Source organism: Notolepis coatsorum (genome assembly GCF_963971535.1).
Source record: "Notolepis coatsorum genome assembly, chromosome: 14".
NCBI lineage: Eukaryota > Metazoa > Chordata > Actinopteri > Aulopiformes > Paralepididae > Notolepis > Notolepis coatsorum.
Genome location: NC_140178.1, coordinates 76,595,316 through 76,615,970, shown reverse-complemented (window position 1 = coordinate 76,615,970; position 20,655 = coordinate 76,595,316). Strand labels below are relative to the sequence as shown.

Sequence of the window (20,655 nt, the reverse complement as noted above, 5' to 3'; positions counted from 1 at the left end):
TCACTGTAATGTAATAGCTAAATAAAACAACTTGAACTTGACTTGTTACATTTGCACTCTGGTTGTATGCCAAATGTATTCTGGTTGTACTGTACTTGTGCTGTAAGATGACAATACATTGGAACCGAATCGACAACGCTAGGGGTTCAGCAGGTGTATTCTGAATGCCAAATATGACAACATCAGGGCATATGGGCGAGTGGTGATATGGGGGGAAACTCGGTAATAATAAAATGTCACTCGGCTGCATTTAAGCAAAGCCGCTCAGTATAGTCCACTATGTTGAATGCGCGTTATGGTAGCTTGTTACATGCTAGGTAGCTAGCCGGCTAATGCTGGTCATTCTCATCCGACTCGAAGGAGACGCGTCGCGTGCTGTTGTTCGCCCCCATGTCAGACCGCACTGATATCCGAAAGCGACGACTCTACATGCAATTATTTTCATCCACTGATGTGTTTTTGTAAGTTTGTCTACGTTGTCAAGCCGGCTGCCGGTGGCAGGAGTTTGTAGGTCTGCGCGCAGTGGTCTGTCCACTTCCGCTAGATGGGCGGCGTCTTCTAGAAAACGAGTGTTCATTGGAGGAGCTTAGAGCGCATCTGTACAACGATGATGTTCATTGGTTATGGTCTGATTATTATGTGGCGCAAATGGGAGGAATCAAGGGGGGAGTCAGAGTTCGGTTTGTGCCAGTGAGCGAATCAGCAGATTGCAGAATGATTTTTTTGTTTTTGTAATTACTAGTACTCGCCAGACTGGCGAGTGCTCTTCATGAATTACTCGCCAAACGTAAAAAATACTCGCAATTGGCGAGTAAAGTGGCCTAATTTCCTCCCCTGTTAACTACATTTCTCAATAGTGTTGCTCCTTTTAACCAAGTAGCGTTATTTGTAGTGTAGGCTAGCTATTTTTAGACCCAAGTAGTTACTCGCTACTGCCCGGAGAAACTGGACTGCTAAATAAAGATTAAAGATCTAGCGTCGTTGATGCTATTCAATAATAGCTAAATAGCTAACAAACGAAATACAATGTATAGCATAGCTGCCTACAACACACAATAACGTTAATACAATTACATGCATCATTGTTTACAATGAACGGGTGGGGCTAGTCAAAGGACTGGACACGGGGACAAGTTAAACATGAATACATTTATTATAACAGGTAGTTTCGAGTCGTGCCTAAGTACGCACACAGGGCTATTCTATACGGCTTTGACGCTTCCTCCTCATCGTTGATTGCCTGTAGTAGCTGCATCTAACGTTAGTAGCTAACGTTAAAACTAACCTAAAGTTAGTTGTTCACCAACAATCAACATTTGTTTTATCATTAGCTCAAAAACACAGAACCGGACGAGACAAGTTGTCCGCTCAATACGTTCTGCTAGGCAGCTAGGATAATAACAACAATACTTCCGCTCTGGTCGGTGGGCTTCAAAATAAAAGTCTAAAACACCGGAAAAGCTCCGGTCGGTGGGCTTCAAAATAAAAGTCTAAAACACCGGAAAAGACGTTTATTTTGTACAGCGTTTTCCTCCACGAGTACTCGAGTACATCATGTGATCAACCTCAGCTCAGTCAATTATGGCCAATTCGTTTTATATTGTTTAATACAGTTAAATAAATAGATAAATGAAAAGCAATTTTTTTTGTGCCCCACTGTACCGAAAAAATACCGAACCGTGACTTCAAAACCGAGGTACGTACCGAACCGTGGATTTTGTGTACCGTTACACCCCTACTCCCGGTACATTCTGAAGAGCACACCGCTGTATGTTGGAGAACCAGCGGTCTTCCATTCCTCCTCACTCGAGTGAGAGCAAAGCCGTGCACAGCTCAGCCCTGTGTGAGGCGCGAGCAGGAAGGAGGAGATGGGAGTCCTTCCAATCGGAATATGTTGTTTCTTTACACATATGTTGTATTTCAACATCCCATAATGGAAAACTGTCTACCCCACGCTGATCGCCCAACGGCCCGCGGAGACTGGGGTGAGTTTTAGCGTGTAATATTACCGTGTTCGACACTAACTGCTATGATGAACATTTGACCCACATTAGATGAATGATATAACGTTGCCCACGGAATAATAAACGATCCCCCGCCCATCCGGTCAACATCAGATGATACGTAGAAACTTCTAGAAGTACGTCCAATTGAAATTTTTGATCTCGCACAGATTCCTACCAAACTGTATTTCATCATCAATATAATGCATTTGGGGCTATAAATCACGTTCTGGAGAAAGCTGCAGAAAGAGATGAAAACATACTTATACTTTAGATCATATTTTAGTATGAATATGTGAATGAAAAAGTTTAACATTGCTACACCATGAACAATACATATAGGACCTTGAATGGGCCCTAATAATGGCAATCTAGCAATAGAATTTAAAAAGTTATAGCCCTGCAAAGAAGGGGAACTTCTCCATGTTAAATAGAGCTGGCAACGGATGGTATATCATGAATTTAACCTTAGGCAATCAAAGTGTTAACAAAAAACACTTTTTTTATGAGTTTCAATGTTGAATCCTTATTAACAAGAGACACTTTTTAATGAGTTTCAATGTTGAATCCTTATTAACAAGGGACACATTTTAATGAGTTTCAATCTTGAATCCTTATTAACAAGAGGCACTTTATAAATGAGTTTCAATGTTGAATCCAAGAGGCACTTTTTAAATTTGTTTCAATGTTGATTGTTGAATCCTTATTAACCTTCTGTGGTGTAGTAGTGAAAGGGTTAAGAAGAGACAATTTTTTAATTAGTTTCAATGTTGAATCTTAACAAGAGACACTTTTTTTTTTATTAGTTTCATTGTTTCAAATAAGATACATTTTCAGAGAAGCAGAGGTCTTCTGGGTATAGATACAGCAGAGGCGCCTGGAGACTTGTCGGCACTGTCTTTGTGCGGAAAAAAACACTAAACATCACATTCTAAAATCAATCAGAATACGAGACTGTGTGGCGGTTTGTCTGAGGAGGGACTGCGGGCGGGTGGTAGAGATGTATAATGATTCATGAATGTTACGGAGGGTTATGTAAGCAATGGCCACCCTATATACTACTGCACTTGACATAAGATGTAGACGTATTAGGGGTGGGACGATACATCGATCCAGATCGATACATCGATGTAATTATCAACGATCGCATCGGATCGATGCGATGTAATAAGATCGATTCATATCGATACTCTTATTTTGAAAATCCTGTGGCGAGTCGCATAACTGATTGTGTTAAATGGGCATATGATATCATCTCATATCGATCGCAGGCACCTGAATCTAATCGTATCGTATTGTATCGTGAGAGACTTTGTGATATCGGCAAATATCGTATCGTTGTCCAAAGAATCGATATCGTATCGTATCATGATGAAACTGGTGATTCCCACCCCTAAGACGTATACATACATGCAAGCAGTGACATTATAGGTGTCCAGCAGAGCAGCCTGCTGTCAATAAGGTTGAGCTTGAACATGTACACTTGTGTGGTAGGTATACATCAGGCTTTCACAGAGGCTAGTGTAGGGCTGGGCGATATGGAAAAAAATCATATCGCGATAACGATATGATAATTTTATTTTATTTCTCGATATCGATAATTATCGAATTGTTATAAGTATAAAAAAAATTAAAAAAAAAAAGAAAAAAACCTTTTTTCGTTTTTTTTTTTTTTTTTTAACAACAGATGTAAGTTTATTTTGCAGCAATTCTTTGTCATTGCCGCCATCTTTAGTGTTACATCCCCTCACACTCCAGTTCTCAGGCTGCAGCTGGTTTAAAAGCTAAAGTAAACCGGCTTCTCTGCTGGCTGTGGCTCCAGAGGAGTTGAACAGTTCTGGCTCTGCTAGTTTATTTTCGATCTTTTGGCGCTTTTTTGGTGGACAAACCACCGCACATGTGCACTGTGACTCGTGACTGGAGTCTAGTTCTGCTAGCACACATAGCCTACTGTGTACAGACGGTTTCAAAATGTATTTTAAATTAGAAAGCAAACAAAATAAATGGACAAGAGAAAAAGAAATCTGAATTAGGTCAGTATTGTCATTTGGACAAGCAAAGCCATTACTTTAAGTTGCAGGCAAGAAAGACAAGTCTGTCCACTGTCTCTGGTTTTAAAACTGCCCTGTTGCAGGTATAAAAAATAGAAAAAAATAAATAAAAAAAAAAAACGATTTTTCGATTTTTTTTTAATTTCGATATTCGATATCGATTATTAAAATATATCGCGATATTTATCGTTATCGTTATATCGCCCAGCCCTAGGCTAGTGATGAAGGTACAGTAGGGAGTTTTTCTTCCAGTGCCGATGAAGCAGACCACCTCACTGTGGAAATCACATTTGTTGCTACTGGTTTGCATTAGAAAAGCACAAAATAGAATCTGCTGCCGCTGCTATTGGAATATGCATGCAATAGTTGTTTATCTTCATTGCCCTATTGTTCCTAGTTCTGGAAAATTCATCAGATGCAGTATGTTTGCGCATTATATCATATTATTTAACAGTCCTCTGTGTGTGTGTGTGTGTGTGTGTGTGTGTGTGTGTGTGTGTGTGTGTGTGTGTGTGTGTGTGTGTCTCTCTCTCTCAATATCTGATTGCATTATTTATTAGTGTATTTGTGTGGACATAAATAACCATGCATGCGTGTGTTCACATTCACATATTTGTTTCATGCTGGGCTTCAAGATCATTAGAAGGGAACCGTTCTTTTGGCCACTGGCCAGTTTATGACAGATCAATAAAGCCAACGTTCGGGTATTATTATCAACACAGATCAACACGTCAAGACCAGCATCAGGTTGCAGTGGACGACAACAGCAGCATCTTCAGTCATAAGCCAGGCGAGGGGGGAACAAGGCTACCTGGGGTTGTGGTCAACAGTGCAGCAGTGGCCACGTTGTGAGACAACAATGATAAAGTGACAGCCCTGTAGTTATTTATCAATGCACGAGACTCTGAGAGATCCGTTTTAGTATCAAGGAATATATACCTCGGGCAGAATGATCCAGCAGGATAAGGATGGTGGGCTTAGGGAGAGGGGGCTATTTAGAATGCGTCTGTACCTCCCACTATAGTGTGAAGGGAGGTCATGGATGAATGGAGTTGAGTCTCCACTCAACCTAAAAATACAAGACAACGAGCTTGCGTGGGCTGAACTATAAATAGGCTTCAGGCTTGTGCCTGTGCAAACCACATCTGAAATACCATCTAATGGCTTTCGCCCTGTAAACCACGCGCTATGGAAACACACTTATCCATGTGTGTATTCTGCCGAAGGAGAGAAAAAAAATAAAAGGAAGATCCTCATTCTGATAAATGCTTTAGATGGATTAAATGAAGCCGAAGGCCCATGGGGCACCTGCAATAAACGTTGAGCATCTGTTGCTTTTGCTCAGGAACATTGGAATGGAATGCAACATTAGGGGACTGACATTTGAACCTTGCCTTAGAATAGATAGATAGATAGATAGATAGATAGATAGATAGATAGATAGATAGATAGATAGATAGATAGATAGATAGATAGATAGATAGATAGATAGATAGATAGATAGATAGATAGATGAAAATGGGTGAACACAACGCTACACCAACCAATGAAACACAATTTTCAAAATAATGCACAGATGCAAAGTTCAGAGCCTCAATTGTGGAGCTCCGTTCATTTAGCATAATTATCCATTTTATGCGACAGAAAGGGGAGAGGAGCCAGCGTAGCAGAAATCCTCTAATTACAAACATTCCTATTCAATAGTACTTTGCAGCTCAGCACTGAGTGCAGGACACAGTATCGTTCCCTGCAGTGCGAGATGACACAACACCAATACACACAATTATAGTACACTGGGACTTGACTCTGAGCAACACCATTACGGTACACTGGGTATAGTAGTAGTACAAGACTCTTGGGTCTGAGTAACTGCACCCCCCCCCCCCCCCCCCCCAGGCACCTTCACGACAGATACACTATCTCTCTCACACACGCACGCACGCACACACACACACACGCACACACACACACACACACACACACACACACACTTTTCTATATTGTAACATGGATACAACAAGAGGGATTGAACAAACGGTTCTCACCTCACCACATGGTGTGGTCTACAGTGACAGGTGCATAGCCTATAAGTACAAGCCTTCCCTCCTAAATCACTTCCAATTTGCAGCAAACAGCCTGCAATAGCACCACGCCGCGGCGGCACACGGCTGTTGTGTAATAGTTCACTAAAGCCGTTTGCTGCTTTGATGGGAAGTGCATCCTTAGGTACTGATGAGCACTACAATCCCAACAACTCCGCACTCCACAGCAACAACCCAACAAAACGCACACGTTACAGAGCTACAAAGCATTGTATAGCCATAGTTGTTGTGGTGGGAAGCCAGGAGGCAAGGATACAAAACAAGCAAAGCGGATGAAAAAAACTAAGCAAGCGAGATAAATTCAATAAACTTACCTCCTCCACTGTGAGTGGCATGCAGATCCTGTATTCTTTCATCAACATAGTCCTCCTCTGACAGTTATCTCAATAAGCAGAAGACGCGCAGGCTATAACGAAGTTCTCTTTCGGTCTTGGAGGTTAATAATAATTTGTCAGCGATCATTTGGTTGAGGGAAAGATGGCTCGGACGACGGAATTCTTCAAAAGATCAGAATGGTTCTCATCTCAGCTCCTCCTCAGCAGCAGCTCCTCCAGGCGCTCCAGCCTCGTGGATGATGGTCATAAAACAGACGCGCTTGCCTCCAACCCACTGAAACAGCCAAGCCTGTAAAGTACGCGGGCTGGCGTACCACGAGAGAGAGAGAGAGTGGAGATCTACGCACCCGGGACGCAAGCAATAAGCTATGTATTACGCAGCGAGTGAAATCCGTTTAAAGAGTATTTTGAGTTTGCTGTCGTTTTGCCAAACTTTCTCCACGGGTCTAAAGAACCCCGTTATTTTGGCGAGGCATTTACATAAAACGAGAGCCCGTTTGCGCCAGACCGCTCAGACCAAACGACTTTTCCCCCAATTAGTTTAGGCATGTTTGCAAAACGCAGTCATTCTATCATATTTGTCGTCGCCCTTGTCTGAGATCTTTTCACGTCTGACAGCGTGGTCCAGGCAGGATGCGCAGCGCACGAGATTATCGCATCCCAGTCATTTCTATTCATAGCTAAATACAATTTATGGGTTCAATGACCCTGAGAGTATCCTGGTGATAACATTATTCCTTCATTCATGCATTCAGAAAAAAACGACAGAACCTTGTAACATTAGGCCGATCACTTGAGGTATAGTAGTAGTAGCCCATTATATAACTCAACAGATTTCACCAGCATCATGTGCAATTTGAGCGAATGAGAGTATGTCTGTGTGTGAAAATCTCTAGTCTAGACTAGAGGATAACCGTGAATGCCTCAATTAAGAAATTGTAGGCCATATACTATGGTGAATTAGCCCGTTGAGCATATCTCATCTCACACAACATGCTTGCTTTGCTATTTAATCAATAGGGACTACAAGATAAAACGTCATTTTCTTTGCGTAACATTGCAGGTGCTGGAGTTGTCACTGAAACATGTGCTGAAGCTACATGCCATTGCTGAGCTTCTGATTTCCCCGAATGAAATGGACTGCGTCAGTGGTACTGGGTCGTACTTTCTACTTTATTGTTGGTGGCCTAGAGACCGGTTTTCATTGGCCTGGCGACGCTCTCAGTAATATACAACAAGCAGGTTATAACTTGTAGTGCTGCTTGGTAACACTAGATGTCACTGGCGTTCTTCCGTTAAAGATTTGTTGGCATTGATTGATTATAATAATAATAATAATGCAGGACCTGTTGCAGAGGTCTTTATTCGGCATGCAACGACACTCAATGTTTTAGCGGTACACACAGCGGTTAGTTTTTAGCACACACACCGGAACACACACACATGCATTGTCTCTTTAGAATCGCCGATGCGATTCGTCTCTGCGATTAACCCATCCCGTCGTCCTTCTCCCCCAAGGGCAGCCGGGAGCAGACAGGTGTCAACGTGAGCCGCGCCAGGGGACCAATCCAAGTGCTCCTGTCCGTCTTCGTCAAGGATGCCACAGCGTTAGCGATCTGTTGTTGTGCATGTTTTTCCATTGGGTTTATCTTATCGGGGGGAAACCCTTGCGAGCACGGGGAGAACATGCAAACTCCACACAGAAAGGCCTGGGAGATACCCCACCTGGGTACCTGGCATCATGGAAACCTGGTCCCCAAGCAGGAATCGAACCCTGGACCTTCTTGCTGTGAGGCGACAGTGTTAACCACTACACCACCGTGCCGCCTTGATTGATTGATTGATTGATTGATTGATTGATTGATTGAAAATGTTATTAACAGATTGCAGAATGGGTACAAGACAGTACAGCTCAATACACACAATTGTTAAGGGGATACAGACCAGAGAAAGACTTTCGTCTTGTTTACATCAGGGTCCCCCATTTTCAATTCATCATAATATGACATACATGACATACAGGTAGACAGTAGGCTACTGTTACATTTAGACATTTATGACATACTGTACCAGAGTACAAAAAATAGTCTAAAAAGAGAGTACACATTTGAGGGGGAAGAAACCGTACATTGGAGGAGGTGGGGTGGGGGGGGGGGGGGACTGTACATTGGAGGTGGTTGGGGGGGGGGACTGTACATTGGAGGGGGTTGGGTTTGATCATTTACAGAGGCCAGTTTCGAATTGCAGCCTCCCGTAGGTGCTCTTTGAGAGCGATTTTGAAGGTGGGTAGGGATTCACATTTTTTTACAGCTGTGGGTAGGGCGTTCCACATTGATGTGGCATAATTGCGAAACGTGTTTAGACCCTTGTTTGTGCCGAATCTGGGTTGAACATGATTTGTGGAACTCCCTCTGGTGTTGTGGTCGTGGTATTCACTGACCTTTGGGAAGTATTTCGACATGTACATGGGTACCTTAGTGGTGTAGTGTATCTTGTAGACCAGGCCCATTGCAAGTTGCTGTACTCTGTGATCTACTCTAAGCCATCCTAGGTTGTCAAAGTGGGCAGCAGTGAGGTGGGTTTTAGGAGTAAGGTCAAGCAGTAGTCTGACCAGTTTGTTTTGTGATGTTTGTAATCTTGTTTTTAGTGCCTTTGAGGTGCTTTGGTACCATGAGGTGCAAGCATAGTCATAGTACCCTTGAATGAGTGCTCCTGTCAGAGTCTTCAGGGTATTCTTGTTTACCAGAGAGGAGATACGGTACAAGAATCTTGTTCGTTGGTTGACTTTTTTGATTACATGGATGCCATGTATTCTAGTCATTCGTCATGTAGTCTAGTCATTCTAGTCATTCGTGCAGTTGGGGCTCTCTTTTTAACAGCAGGCGTTTGCATTTAGAAAGAGACTCATTTTCATGATTTGGCTATAACCATTTTGATGCTATACAAAACATCTAATTCAAGGATAGTTTCATCCACCGGTCAAACAGTTCAAGTTTCAAGTTTCTTTAATAGTTGTCATACAGAAGTACAGAATACTTTCATACAAAATGCTTCTTACTGTTACGCTCCAGAGACTGTGCTAGACAAGATAGTATCAAATAACATAGTATAGCATGTAATTTAGAAGTAGAAAATGAGGTCACAGTGTTCAGTATAGACATATGTACAATGTTCGATGCAGAATAGACGTAACTGAGTTACCATATAATATACAATACTATGCAGTGTACTAATGTACAGTACTATATAGTGCAAAGCAGAAATGGGATGAGGTACAATTTACAGTAAGGTGTACGAGTTAAAGGTATACAGGTATAAAGGTACAGTTAAAGGTATACAGTACCATACAGTACAACACCTTTACATGGTCTCCCATTTTCAAGGCCTATGAAGTATACAAAGTCCCTAAAGTACATTTGGACCATAAACTGCAGTTATTTTCAACCAAGACATTTGTTTCTATCTTCTATCATAATACGTATCATTCCCCTTTTTGTTATTTGACCAAATACATGTCAGTCATTGCAGAAGGACAGTTCCTACAACATGGAGGTTATAGTGACAATTGAGACGGACAATCCTACATCAAAGAGCTATGCATTTGTTAGCTACAGCAAGGGCAATTTTTTATGAAAGTAAGACTGTCTCAAAACAGTAAATAAGGACAGTAGAACAATAGAACACTGGATTGTCACTTCAGTAACGTCAATAATGGCCTTGACACTACTATTCCATTGTTTTTAAATGTGGACGGGACCCAAAACATTAATGAGTGAGTTGTGTTTTTCCAGGCACTCAAGGTGACTGCAGCTCCAGCTGCTATTAATTCAGTCCACCAGACAGCAGTCAGAAAGTGTCCTCTAAAACAGTTCAATATGTATTCTGTGTCGCCATGGCAATCGTTGGAATGTATCACAGCCAGTCAGAAGGTGTTGTCTGAACTAACAGCATTATAGTACATCCTATGTCATCATGAATCAAAAAACAAAATATTTTTGAGACAGCGTCACATACGCTGAGAAGACACTTCTTTGCATAATAAATATGCATTGCAAATTTCCCTTAAAAAGATAGTACAGCTTTAAATCCCTGGTGACCTCGTCATCCCTTTCAAATCTCCATGCTTCTCTGAAAACACTGCATCTAATAAGAAGTGATGTGTATGTATTTATCGCCACCGGTCACAATCTGCAGTCAGAATCAGCTGGTAATCCTACTTTGCCCTCGAAAGCCAGCTTGCATAATTTGAAATCACTGGAGAGGGGATTTGATAGCAATTTATATCTGTTCAAATTCATTTGGCAGCATAAAATGTGGGGACTATGTACAAAATATACATATTATTTCTTTTTCTCAGACAAAGTGGATTAAAATCTGATTAAAGATAAATGTCTATTTTATTTTATATTTATTTTACTTCATCGTCATAGTTATTAATAAACTGTAAAACTAAAGCAGACACAACTCCATAGCTGTCTGAATACTGTACAGGTAATGTTAGGTATTACTCACACGTTTACTCCACTTTGTATAAACATACCAAATAGTACACTATACATCGCCGGAGTGAAGCCGGAGAGATTAATTACAGGATTTACAGTAGACGACTAGACGTTCAAAATGAGAAGCACATGTCTTGACAACACAAGCACACTGTCATCAGTGCAAGCTAGACTGAGATGCATGCATGCATCTTCTTTACTTCAAATGATACCCCTCTCCAGTCTGGGCAAATAATACAGTACATTTACTTTGAAGTCCAAGCCAAAGTGAGTACAATGGGCTTTTTTGTCACTAAGAAGTCAGTAGGCTACATCCAACAACAGGCAATTGGACAGGATTGGTCAACATTTGTGAAATCTGACCCTTTCACTGCCGCACTACCAAAACAGTTAACCCTTTCACTGCGACAATACACAGACGGTTAGGTTGTGTGATAGTAAAGGGTTAACCTTCTGTCGTGTGGCAGTGAAAGGGTTAATGAAACAAGATGAAAGACAAAATGGAGGGAGGAAGCAAATTAGCTGTTTTCTGCTTTTCTCTGTCTGGCATCCCCCCCCCTCACACACACACACACTTCCTCCAATGTACTGTAGCTGTGGCAGTGATTAACAGAAAGCTCACAGTGTGTCCAAATGATCTCACTAGCGCTCCCTGCTAACTCCTGGGCTCATGCTCGTTATTACAGGCCTTAATTGAATTGTGCTGCTGGATTCCCCAAGTCTCAGACACATATAGCATTAGACCAGGCTTAGCAGGCATGACGGATTGGTTAAGGGGAATGGACTATGAGCCAAATGACAGTTTGTAGCTGTGTGCACCCAGCCTGTTTTAGACCAGGTGCAGGATACAGGTACAAGTATTGGGAGCTGTAATCCAAGGCCAAAGTAACACAATTTCAAACAACATTAAAACTGTATACAGTAATTTACTGAGGAGACTGGTACAAGCCACATAGACAGAATGCTGATGATACGGGGATGAGACGCAGCCCCAGTGATGAAGAAGTTCAGCTCTACAACTCGTCTCACAGAGGTGAAGTGGAAGCCATTTTCAAATGGTTTTATGTCGACACTGACCCGTCCTGGTCTCATCATTCTAGGATAGACATTCAACAGGGTTTCATTCCAACATGTTCCATATAATCATAAGACAATCATATCTTCAAAAGTGGTCCTGTATTTGCAAGCAGTGGTCTTAGGATACAGTAGCTAAAACCTAATAGCATAATGGAGTTGTGCTTTCATGCCCGCAATGACTTTGAAAGGGTGGATGTTACTTTTCGTTCAAGTGATGACTATCTTGTTTTCAAATGAAACTCAACTAATTAAACACTTGCCCTGAAGAACCACATTTTATTTTAAATGTTTTGGACAGCCCGTGTATGGCAGTTGGCAGTTGTAAAAAGCTATTTAATAATAATAATAATAATAATAATAATAATAATAATAATAATAATAATAATAATAATAATAATAATAATAATAATAATAATAATAATAATAAATTGAATTTGTATTGCACTTTTTGTTCACTGGGATCCCAAAGTGCTACAGGGTTAAAACAGTTAAAAAATAAAATAATTATTAGTAAAAAACAAAATACAAAATAAAAATAGAACATAGTTAAAAACACAGTAGTGTGAATGTGAAATATCACAAAAAAGTACTCCACCTCTACTGTCTTTGACTATGCATGCACACAGCACTCTAACTTGCCATCTTTAGATAATTACGCTAGAAGGTGAGGTACTCAAGTTACCGAAACTACATCTTAATATCAGTTTGTGTAAACAATGGTTTAAAAAAACACTTTTAGACAAAGAAACTGGTGTTCTGCTATGGGATCCTGCTTCAAGGTTGGGTGAATGAGACCTGTTGATCTGATATGAGAATGGAATCAGCTTCAGTGAATGGCACCTGTTGATCTGATATGATAATGAAATCAGCTTCAGTGAATGGCACCTGTTGATCTGATATGATAATGGAATCAGCTTCAGTGAATGGCACCTGTTGATCTGATATGATAATGGGTTCAGCGTTGGTGAATGAGACCTGTTGATCTGATATGAGAAGGGAATCATCTCCAGTGAAAAATACCTGTTGATCTAATAATGATAATGGAATCAGCTTCAGTGAATGGCACCTGTTGATCCGATATGATAATGGAATCAGCTTCAATGAATGGCACCTGTTGATCCGATATGATAATGGAATCAGCTTCAATGAATGGCACCTGTTGATCTGATATGAGAATGGCTCCAGGAGAGTTTTCAGATCTCAACTCAAGAGGGTGCAGTTGACTCACTTATACACACAGTGCACCTGTTCTGCATTCACCGCACTAATGCTGGCTGTACACACTCTCACAAACCCTAGTATGCATGCAGATATGCCCAAATACATGCACACACATATTCTAATCACACGCCGTGACTGCATACTGATCTAGGTACAGTAGAGGGTTAAGAGTAAAGTGGGTAAATCATCAACCTTGTTGGAGTGTCATCTCCCTACGTGACGGCGAGGGGAGGAATGGACAACAGGGTCAAATATACAACATTATATGAGACATTGTGTTTAGGCTGCTTGTAGTTGGTGTTGTCTTGTCAAGCTGATGACACAGAAACAGCTTGCAAACATACACACACATGTGCTACATTTAAAAACATACACAATCATGCACGCATGCATGCTGGCGTCAACACCCACCCCACCCACATTACATCACACACACGTATGCACAAGCACAGAGTCATGTTTTCATGCTTTGTGCAGACATTCCATAGACTTACATTCATTCCGTAACCCCTTGCCCATAACGACTACATGCCTAACCCTTATCCTAACCTTAACTATAACCTAACCCAATCCCTAACCCTAACCCTTATCCTAACCTTAACCTTAACCTTAACCATAACCCTAACCCTTATTGTAACTGAGGGGTACAATTCCCTGACTGTATTGTTAGATATGATACTTACTACCACTACCTCTTGTACTTTAGACTCTGGCCACCCAGTACTAGGTATAAATAATTATGATAAACACTCCCACCTGATGAAACGGATCCAACACAAATGTACCAAGTCGAAAGTCTGCGTTTAATAATAATACATAGCAAAAGGTATGTACAACGATCACTTAATTACATTTATGATTTGAAATAGTATGCACTTTTATGGCAAATGAGTATTCGTAGGTAGATCAATATTGAATGTCCAATCTCTGATTGTGCAGGAAGCAAATATACAACCTGGAATATTTAGGGAACAATAGCAATGATACTTGAATGATTATATAGCTGGATACACTAGGGGAAGGTTCCGACTGCTTGTAGGACAGCTGGAGGGGGGGGGGGGGGGGGGGGTAGAGTCTGGCTGTATCCCGTCTGGCCGAGGGTATCCTGGGAGAGCCCACAGTCGTGCGACCCGGTGCCCAGCGATCCTCGATCCACAGATGAAAGCAGTTGGACTCTCTGTGGCCGGCGTCCTCCGGTCCACGATGGAGAGACGTGAGGCGACCTCGTCGTGTAGAGCGTCTTCTCACCTGTCGTCCTCTCCGGGGGGGGTATTTCCAACACACCGCAGTGTTGGCCTTTATCCATAGAATAATCAAAGTACTCAAAGCATAATCCAAGCCGGGGAAGGCTAGCCGTCGTCGGTAGAATAATCCAATATACAGGTCCACTCGCTCTTTGGCCTGGAGCTCCTCGGGTGCAGCTTCACGTGGGGTCAACCACCCTGGATAAGCGTCCAGCTGATGCCCGAAACGATGGGGGTGCTGATTACTATAGAACTCTTACCGCACGAGGCACTACATATGAATAGACTATTATTAGCTTAATAGAATACGTCCAACTCGACGATATAGTGCCAAATATGACTATTCAAATATTAATATTAGGGGTGTCAGTTTATCGCGTTAATTAGATTAATTAATTACACAGCAAATTATCGCGTTATGAAAATTAACTCAAAATTAATTACATTTTTTTTTTTTTTTTTTTATAATTTTTTTTTTTATCTCATTCATTCCATAAGAACGTAGAATACACATTACAGACTTTTTTTATATGGTCCATTTGCATGTTCTTGGTATCTGATTCTAGGGACATCTATGGATCTCAGGGAATGTATTCCCAGTGTCAGAAATACTGTGTCTGTTACTAGGCTTGAGTAAATTGTAATGAACCAAATGAGAATATCAATAATTTTTTTTAATCTTTGACTGTGAATAACACTATGCTCAAATTGACCAGACCTGAAAAATCTAAGCAAATTAATAGATGGAAGATGATTAAACAGAAGGTTTTGTAGATACAGTACTCAATTCTGCCATCCGGACACATGCAATTTGAAATATGATTATAGAATATAGAATATCAGGCATAAAATGGTTATGCGATTAAAATGTGATTAATTAGATTAATTAATTACAAATCCTGTAATTAATTAGATTAATTTTTTTAATCACCTGACAGCACTAATTAATATACACGATGTCTCAATGCCGATACTGGGCCGAATTGGCCTTACTGCCCACACGTGGTTCGCGGGGAGGCTTTTGCGTCTGTCACTCTGTTGGAGGGTAAGGAACTGGACTAAAAGAAAGCTCTACTTTAATAGCGCAGTATATATACGCACTATGAACAAATAGTACCATTAGTGGTGCGGTAGACATATTCCTACGCGGAACTAGGACTTGTCCATACATGTTGAGCGGTACGATTGAACCTGGTCTGAGGGGTATGGCGACCTGGCACCAAGGTCTCGTCCAATGGTAGAATGGAGACTATTATGGGATGTTCAGTAGACTAGAAGGGATATTCAATGCATATTGTACAAGGAATATACAAGGGATATCAGGGGATATACAAATACAATTAAATATATATATATAAATAAATATATATATTCGGTTTAATCTGATCCTTCAGAACACTTATCCTAAACTTAACCTTAACCATAACCTAACTGTTACGAAGGATCAGATTAAACCGAATATATATATTTATTTATTTATTGATATATATTGAATAGTATTTCTATATCGTTTGATATCCCTTGTATATTCCTTGTACATATACACGGAATATCCCTTTAGCCTACTATAGCCCATAATAGTTCATTCTCTTATTGGACAAGGACCTGGCGCCAGGGGACAAGCCCCTTGGAGCCAAGTTCAATGGTACCGACGAGACATGTCTCTACTAGCCCCGGCTCGGCGCAGGAATACGGCTACCGAAAGGAGAGTGGCACTATTTGTTCACCGTGCATATAAATATGGCGCAAGTAAATGTAGAAGACCCTTAGTCCTTTACCCTTCTACCCAACTAAGTAACAGAACGTGAAGCCTCACCCACGATACCGCGTGCGGTGTAGTATGGCCTGTTTGGCCTTAGAATAGCATCGAGACCTCGTGCGAATTAATAGCTGAATTGTCAGAGTTTGGCACCGTATTTCTATTAAGTAATAATAGTCTATCGTGTATGGTGCATCGTGCGGTTAAAGTGACCAGCATCTCCAACGCTTCCTCGTGTTATCTAGAGTCTTATCCAGGCTGGGGCCGACCACACATGGCGCTTTCTTCCGAGGAGATCTAGACGAGGACCGAGGGACATGTACACTGGATTACCTACCCGACGACTGCTGAGCCCTATGCGGCTGGAATATATTTGCTTTGGTACTGTGATTTGTGGAGCGGATAATCGCCGACGCCTGTGAGTGTTGGATTTACCCCCGAGAGGAGTCAAGTTGAGTCGGCGCTCAGAGACTGAGGTCGCCTAGCTTCTTCTTCATTGTGGAGCTACAGCCTACAAGAGAACCAAGGTGTATTCATCTGCGGATCAAGAGTCTACTGCACTGTCTTCTGTACTTGAAGTCTCCCTAGACATCGTTGACCAGACGGTCTACTACCGACGGCTCTCCTACCCCCCCTACCGGCCTACAACCGGGAGGACCCCTTCCAGAATATCCTGCTATATCATTAAGAGTACCATAGATCTAATTCCCTAAGAGCCAGGTTGTATACTTGCTTCCTGCGTAAACAGAGATTGGACATTCAGTGTTGATTTGCCTACGAGTACTCATTTGCCTTACAAGTGCATTCAAATCATAAATGTAATAGTAACTATTATATGTACCTTTTGCTATATATTAAATATTTGATTATTACCTTTGTGTGGACCCGATTTCATTGTGGGAAAGTGTTCATCATATTTAGATATCGTGTACTGTATGGCCAGAAGTTAAAGTACATAAAGCGGTAGTGGTTTAATGATACCATACTTATCAATACAGTCAGGGAATTGTACCCCTCAGTTACAATTGGTCCTTCGAACCGGATGGTAATTAGTGTAATATTAATATAGTGGTATTAATATTGAAATGGCCTATGATGAACACTCCACGAAACGGTCCTCCTAAAGTAGAACGCCCGCAGCGTAGACGACAGCCACCTCAGTACTTAGAGGATTACGCTGCCAGTATACTACCTAGCCTTCTACAAACGGTAAACGCGGTAAAAGTAGAAAGTAAAATTATGTCCGACCCTATCAACCAGGATACCCCGACCACAGAGGCCCTAGTGGGTTCTAATGTAACTGACCAAGCTCACGGTGGGGACCAGGAGGGAACTGACACGACTTTACCCCCCGCCAAGACCGAAGAAGTAGTCCCCCAAGAGCTCCGGGAGGAAGACAACCCTCCAGAGATGGAACTCTGCACGGAACAAGATGAGGAGAGCGCCGAGGAGATAGAACTCCAGGACTCCCCGCAGGGGAACGCATCCCCAACGGGTACTGCCAGGAGCGGCTCACCTCAACCAGCGTCTTCCCCCAGCGAGGCGGAGAGGATGCTGGCACAGGCGTTCCTCGCCAGCCTAGCAGCCGCTACGGAGCGCGATCGACTCCAAGCACAGACGCTTAGCGAGCGCGAACATTCTACCATTGAAAGAGAACGCCTCCAAGCGCAGCAACGGAGCGAAGAAGAGCGCGTACGTCTAGGAGCTGAGACGCCTTCAGACGGAAGAGAATATGGTAAGAGACCACGCCGAAGCCCAGCGCGCCGCCGCCGAAGCCCAGCGCGGCGCTGCCGGTGCCCAAAGAGAAGCAGAGCGCGACATCGCTCTCATCCAGCGCGAAGCCGAGCGCGACAGACTACAAGCCGAGCGCGACAGACTACAAGCCGAGCGCGACAGACTACAAGCGCAGCTAATGGAGCAGCTGATCACCAGGGCAACACCCCCTCCCTCCACAAGGGGTTCCAGGGCCTCGTCAAGACACGGGTCAAGGGCACCCTCCCCTAACCGATTAAGCGACCCTGAGCCCGACCACCAGAGAGAGCCTACACCCCCCTCCGAACTCCTTCCCCGACCGGTCCAAGTGAGACCCAGCTACAAGGAAGGAACGGCGGACACCGCGGAGAGGCTAAATAGACGAATACAGGATCTAGAAGACCTGGCAGAGGAAGAAGAGGGAGAAGAGGAGAGTCAAGCCCGACAGCAGCACATTACTCCACAGGACCAGGAGGTCCAGTACAGCCCAGGCTATACCCCCGCGGCTCTGCGCTACAGACCCCCGACTCTATTCACGGGTGAGCATGACGCACAACCAGTCCCGAGGAATAGTACCTGGACCAGCGGGCCATGGTACCCGGCCGGTACCAGCCCACCGAGAGGCGTAAGAGGAGACTCGCCCAGGAGGCCTCTCTTCCAACGCTCACCGATGTGCCAGCCATCCACGGCGTCATACATTGGCACACCGACGTTTCCAGACTTCACCCATGAGAACCGAGCACAGTACACGGAGCTACGGATGTGCTTAGAGACAATGATGGTGGATGTAGCTGATGAACGCCACAAGTATGCTATCCTATTGAAGCACCTGAAAGTGCCCAGAGCGCACAACATAGCGCTGGCCTATGCCACCTCTACTACCCCATACACAGCGGCTCTAGCAGCACTAGACCAAAGATATGGACGTATATGGGATTACGTAATACAAGAGATAAGGCATATTGACCGCCTACCCCCAGCAACAGACAATCGCTCACTAGACGACCTGTCTATCAAAGTACAATCCCTGGTAGGGATGCTGGGGGCGCAATGAGAAAAGGGTAAGCACGAACTATACGCAAACTCGAACGTCGAGAGGATTTTAGAGAAGCTGCCGCCCGCCCGACAGGAGCGCTTCAGGCGGCAAAGAGACCACCGTGATCCTAACGGTCCCGAGCCATCCCTCCTAGACCTAGCCGACTTCCTGGCGAGAGAAGTCAGCAGCCTACGGCTGGATACGTTCGTGCGGAGCACACCAAGCTCCAGAGAGGGACCTAGGAGAGCAAGCGATGGCCGAAGATCGGTGACTGTGATGCACCAATCAGAATCAGTACCGAGCAGCAAGAACCACAGTACCCCCTCGATGAAAGAGAAGTGGAAGATGGTGTGCCCGTACTGCGAGAAGGAACACTGGTTGTCACAATGCGACCTGTTCAAGAAGATGACCGCTGAAGAAGTGAGTCACTGGATAAAGTCCAACAGGCGCTGTTACCGATGTGCGCGCAGTCACATGGCAGCCGAGTGCCGCCTCAAGAAGAGGTGTAGTCGGTGTGACGGAGCCCACCTAGATGTCCTACACGACAGTAACAGAAGAAAGCCTGCACCATCCAGCAGCACAAAGGCAAGTGTTATGTACATTGACCCCGCTAGCAGCAGCGGCGCCCAGGTGCTCTTAAAGGTGGTCCGCGTAACACTGAGTTACCAAGATAAGGTCATGGACACTTACGCCGTCCTTGATGACGGGTCAGAGAAGACCCTTCTCCTCGCGTCCGCTGCGGCCCAGCTGGGGCTGCGGGGGAGCGAGAACCAGATGACGATTCGGACAATAAGAAGAGATCTAAAGACGATAAAGGGCGAGAATGTCTCCTTCACTATCGCAGCAAGCGGGCAGCCCGAGAGACGGTATAGGATTACTAATGCTTTCACCAGCCAAGAAATAGGACTATCGCAGTACACCTACCCCATCGCCAAGCTGATGGATAAATATGTGCACCTGCGTCAACTCCCTATCCCGCTCATAGACGGTGCCACCCCGACCCTGCTGATAGGCTCCGACCATGCAGACCTCATAGTCCCGATAGACCGGGTCCATAAAGGACCCAGAGGTTGTCCTGCAGCAGTCGAGACCCGCCTAGGATGGACATTACAAGGCCCCCTCGCCAAGTCTCTTAACCGAACAGCAGCCACTAGCTGCCTCCACTCCAGAGCGACAGAAGAAGACACCACACTCCTGCAGCATGTCGAGAGGCTATGGACACTAGAGACAATGCCCTTTAAGAATGAAAAGAAAGACATTCGTTCTAAGGAAGATATTTACGCTATAGCCCCCCTCGAGCAAGGGACAAAGAGAGTCACAGTCAACGGAGTGATGAGATACGCAACTCCACTCCTGAGGCGAGAGGGAATGCCCACCTTTCACGCCACAAAAGAGGCAACGGAGCGGTATCTATTGAACACAGAGCGGCGCCTAGCCAAAGACCCCGCTCAAGAGGCTGTGTACCGCGCTGAGATTAACAAGCGAATCACAGCGGGACACAAAGAAAATTGACTGGCGACGTCGTGCGCTGCTCCGCGCCTCCCTGATCAAAGGCGGCTTTGATCTCAGGCAG

General features: G+C 43.7%; 1 protein-coding gene across 1 annotated transcript in view; it reads right to left on the bottom strand.

Annotated features, from left to right (window-relative positions):
* pitpnc1a (phosphatidylinositol transfer protein cytoplasmic 1a) overlaps nucleotides 1-6,518 on the bottom strand; it is a gene marked incomplete at both ends in the record, with an annotated part of 359,160 nt that extends 352,642 nt beyond the window's left edge. The window contains one exon of the mRNA XM_084329868.1: nucleotides 6,471-6,518. Coding sequence (XP_084185994.1) covers nucleotides 6,471-6,518 — 48 coding nt within the window. The remainder of the gene's footprint in view (nucleotides 1-6,470) is intronic.
* Between the last annotated feature and the right edge of the window lie 14,137 nt (nucleotides 6,519-20,655).